General features: G+C 50.8%; 1 protein-coding gene across 1 annotated transcript; it reads left to right on the top strand.

Moving 5' to 3' along the window:
* Positions 1–1,922: 1,922 nt before the first annotated feature.
* Positions 1,923–3,203, top strand: LOC145403930 (uncharacterized). Its single transcript, XM_080275535.1, has 2 exons — positions 1,923–1,995; positions 2,380–3,203. Exons 1-2 carry the CDS (start codon positions 1,923–1,925, stop codon positions 3,201–3,203), a joined length of 897 nt encoding a protein of 298 aa, XP_080131661.1.
* The last annotated feature ends 623 nt before the right edge of the window (positions 3,204–3,826 follow it).

The raw sequence follows: 3,826 nt of genomic DNA, 5'->3' as shown, positions 1-3,826 counted from the left end.
CTGTTAGAGGAGGTGCCCAGCATCTCACTCCTGAACAACCCGCAAATGCCAACCCACTTAAAAGGAGGCAGACTAGACCTCTCCTTCGCCTCCTCTGGCCTAGCCAACCTCATAAACTGGGACTTGCACCCCACTCTTACCTCTGACCACCATGCCATCATCTGCACTATTGATGCTGCCCTTCTCCCCAAACCCCCTGGCCCCCCACCCAGATGGAACACCAAGTGAGCCGACTGGACCCTTTTCTCTAACATACTTGAGAAAACCACTGCATTTTCACCCCCCATAGACCTCGACGAACACGCCGTCCTCCTCACAACCGCCTTCTGCACAGCTGCCAATTCATCCATCCTCAAAACCACTGTCCCAAAAATCCACCACAAAAACCACTGGTTTTATTGTGACAAAGTGTGGGAGCTCAATAGAAAGCTCAATAAGGCCAGTAAACTTTACAGGGCCCACCCCTCCCCAGAGGGCCTCCGTTACCTACAGGCAGTAATAAGGCATTCCATCGCTGAGAAAAACGACATTAAAGAACAAAAGTGGACAGGGTGGTGCCAGTCCCTGGGGGCCCATTCCAGACTAGGAAACATATGGAAAAACTAATAGTAGTCTCCAGTCCTCACCCCATTCGCCCACCCTCTCACCCTGACCCTCAGGGCGAAGCTGAAACTCTAGCAGCCACATTCGCCCAAAGAACCTCCCCCACTCAACTTCCAGAAGACACCAGACGACGGCAGAGTAGACCTCATCATGTCCAGCAAGACCAACGCAGCTGACTCAGACCATCTTTTTACCATCAACGAGCTCAACCAAGCCCTTAAGTCCAACTCTGACACAGCCCCAGGCCCTGACGGTATTACATACTCTATGATAGCCCACGCTGGGCCCACTGCCAAGGGGGCCTTCCTAAACCTTCTGAACCACTCCTCGTACTTAGGCAAACTCCCCACCCAATGGAAGCGGGCCACCATTCACCCTATCCCAAAGCCACATGACCCCAAGGCCTTTAGACCCATCTCCCTTCTAAGCTGCCTCAGTAAAACAGCTGAGAGGATGATCCACAGACGCCTCCGCTGGATTCTGCCCACCCCCCACAGTCACATCTATGCCTACACCCAGGGCAAGGGGACAGCGGAGTGCCTGGGTTCCTTCCTCTCAGAATTACGAGGCGGCAAAGGACTTGTCATCTTCATCGATCTGGAAAAAGCCTTCAAGCTGGCATGCCCTGAGACCATCCTCGCCACCCTGGCAAGCAGGAGGGTCAGGGGCCGCCTCCTGAGCAGGCTTGAGAGCTTTTTTAAGGATCGAGAAGCTTCAGTCCGCTTCCAGGGCCACATTTCATCTGCACATCATCACACAAACAGTACTCCGCAGGGCTGTATACTCAGCCCCACCCTGTTCAACACACTGATCGAGTGTCTCCTACATATTGACCTGGGCCCTGGTACACGTCTCCTGTGCTATGCAGATGACATAACCCTGGTCACACAGGGTGGCCCCTACCATGCAAAAACCCAGAAAGCCCTAACAAAACTCCATCAAAAGTGCACTGAACGTGGCCTGAAAATCAATACCAGCAAAACAAAAGCTTTACCCTTCAAAATACAAGCCCCCATAGACAAGCTACACCTTGGCAGCACACCCATAGAATATGTTACCTCCCACCGGTACCTAGGAGTAATTTTCGACCACAAACTCTGCTTCGAACCAGAAGTCCGATACCTAAAAGAAAGACCAAAACTCAGACTCAGCGCCCTTAGAGCCCTGGCAGTCAAGGGAGGTGGAACCTCATACAAAATTCTTCGCCTCTTCTACATTCAGGCCATCAGATCCATAGTGGACTATGCCGCCCCAGCCCTACCAACCATCGACCCAAAACTAGTCACCAAACTTCAAGTAATCCAAAATGACTACGAACCATGACCGGCGCCCCAATGTGGACCCGATTATGCAACCTCCGCATGGAGTGCAACGTTGAGTCCTTACACCTTCGCATAAAAGCAAGAGTCATAAGCCTTGCAGCAAAGCTTGCCCACACTGCCTCCCCTCTCCCTGTCCTACCACGACTCATGGCAGCTTCCTGACTCGACCCCTGAAATACTATCAAACAGCTGGGTACACTGTGCCTCCAAAGCCATTCACACCTACAAATCCGACTGCTTCATGAATCAACCCCACAACTTGCCCATTGCAACCTACCGACCACAACCGCCATGGAGCCCCCCACTAATAAAACTCCTCATCCTGCACTCACCTGCCAAAAGTCAAACCCCAACCCAACAGCTAAGACAAGAAGGCCTAAAGCGCATAGCCTCCCTAACATGAGCAAACTCATCCACCTACTACACTGATGGTCCATCTTGGCATCGAGGGCAGGTGCAGCGTTCGTATGTGGAGAAAGAACCCAGAGTATCCGAATCACCGATGGAGCCTCCGCACTTCAACCCGAGCTGGCAGCCATCTCCACAGCCTTGTCCGACGCCCTTAACAATGACCCAACAGCCAACATCATCATTCACACAGACTCCACCACAGCCATCCACTCACTAAAAAGACCCACCCCTGCTGACAATGTCACACTGATTACCAACATTTTAAACACTGCACATAAAATATGCAATGCTGGGGAATCAATCACAATTCACAGGATCCCCAGCCATGTTGGCATTGCAGGAAACGAGAAAGCAGACCTGTCAGCAAAGAACGCCACAAAACACCCTAACATCGACATGAACATCAACACCAGCCTAGGCCACATTAAACACGCCATAAAAATGAAAGCAAAAGCTCTGACTCAAGAACACCAAGGACATGTACAAGAGGGCTCCCCCTCAGCCAGATGGTATGCCATGGCCACCCTGTACAAATCATTACCATCTGAAGGATGCACAAAGAACAAAACCCTCACCCGTCTACGCCGCCTTCGCCTTGGGTACAAATGCTATGATGAAATAAACCAAGAAAACGACCCCACGTATTGCAACACCATCACGCCCTACCCCCTACTGCACTACATCCTCCGCTGCCCCGCCAAATCCCGTATCAGACAGAGACCACTCCACCTCAACCCCGACATTCCCCAAGCCCACATCATTGACATACCTCCCAGCTCACTCAGACATGCTGCCACCACTATCATCGCCACCACCCACATCCACACCCTCATTGAACTAATGCGCAATAAGCCTCCGCCCACCTAGCTTCATATGACCCCCAGCCCCCCGAGGGGAGTTGAGGGTCATATACACAGACCTCACATGTATGCATGTGTCTATGAGTGCAAGCATGCGTGCGTGAATGTGTTTGTCCCCTCTGTATCAACATATATGTATGCTCATGCTGTGTATGTGTGCGCACATGTCTGAGCATGTGCGCATATCTACATGCAGTTGCGTGCACATATGTTTTTATCGTTTGTATACCTAATAAGCATAGAGGCACTCGTACTGCCTCTACCTCCTGCCTCAAAAACAGCCAAAAACCCACCGACTGGGCCAATACACGGCCCTGCCCCATCTACATTATGGGGATATCTTTAAAAAAAAAAAAAACAACAACGTGGGATGAAATCATCTAGCACTTTGTAATGGCCATTGGCTGTAAGGTTAGGCAGACTCATGCTAATTGGTATGCACTGATACATTATGGGCACGTTTTGGCGAGAGAAAGTTTAATCCCAGATTGATCTCTGATCGTGAGAAAGTCAATTTCGACAGCTGATTCTGCAGACTTGTGTCTAGTTGGGCAATTCCACACGCTGCGGATTGAGCAAAAAAAAAAAAAGCTCGGCCAAGTAGACACAGATCAGCTGACCAACCAAAAC

Source organism: Coenobita brevimanus, chromosome 7, assembly GCF_032717465.1.
Source record: "Coenobita brevimanus isolate Jiangsu-jjx chromosome 7, ASM3271746v2, whole genome shotgun sequence".
In the NCBI taxonomy this organism is placed as follows: Eukaryota; Metazoa; Arthropoda; class Malacostraca; order Decapoda; family Coenobitidae; genus Coenobita; species Coenobita brevimanus.
Note: the sequence above shows the minus strand (reverse complement) of the source record. Positions and strands in the feature narration are given on the sequence as shown.

What these genes read in the sequence shown, in the direction of transcription:
- LOC145403930 (XM_080275535.1), top strand. Translation starts at nt 1,923, where the DNA reads ATGACCGGCGCCCCAATGTGGACCCGATTATGCAACCTCCGCATGGAG. An exon ending in CGTTGAGTCCTTACACCTTC is followed by an intron (nt 1,996 to 2,379) that starts GCATAAAAGCAA and finishes CATCGAGGGCAG; the next exon opens with GTGCAGCGTTCGTATGTGGA.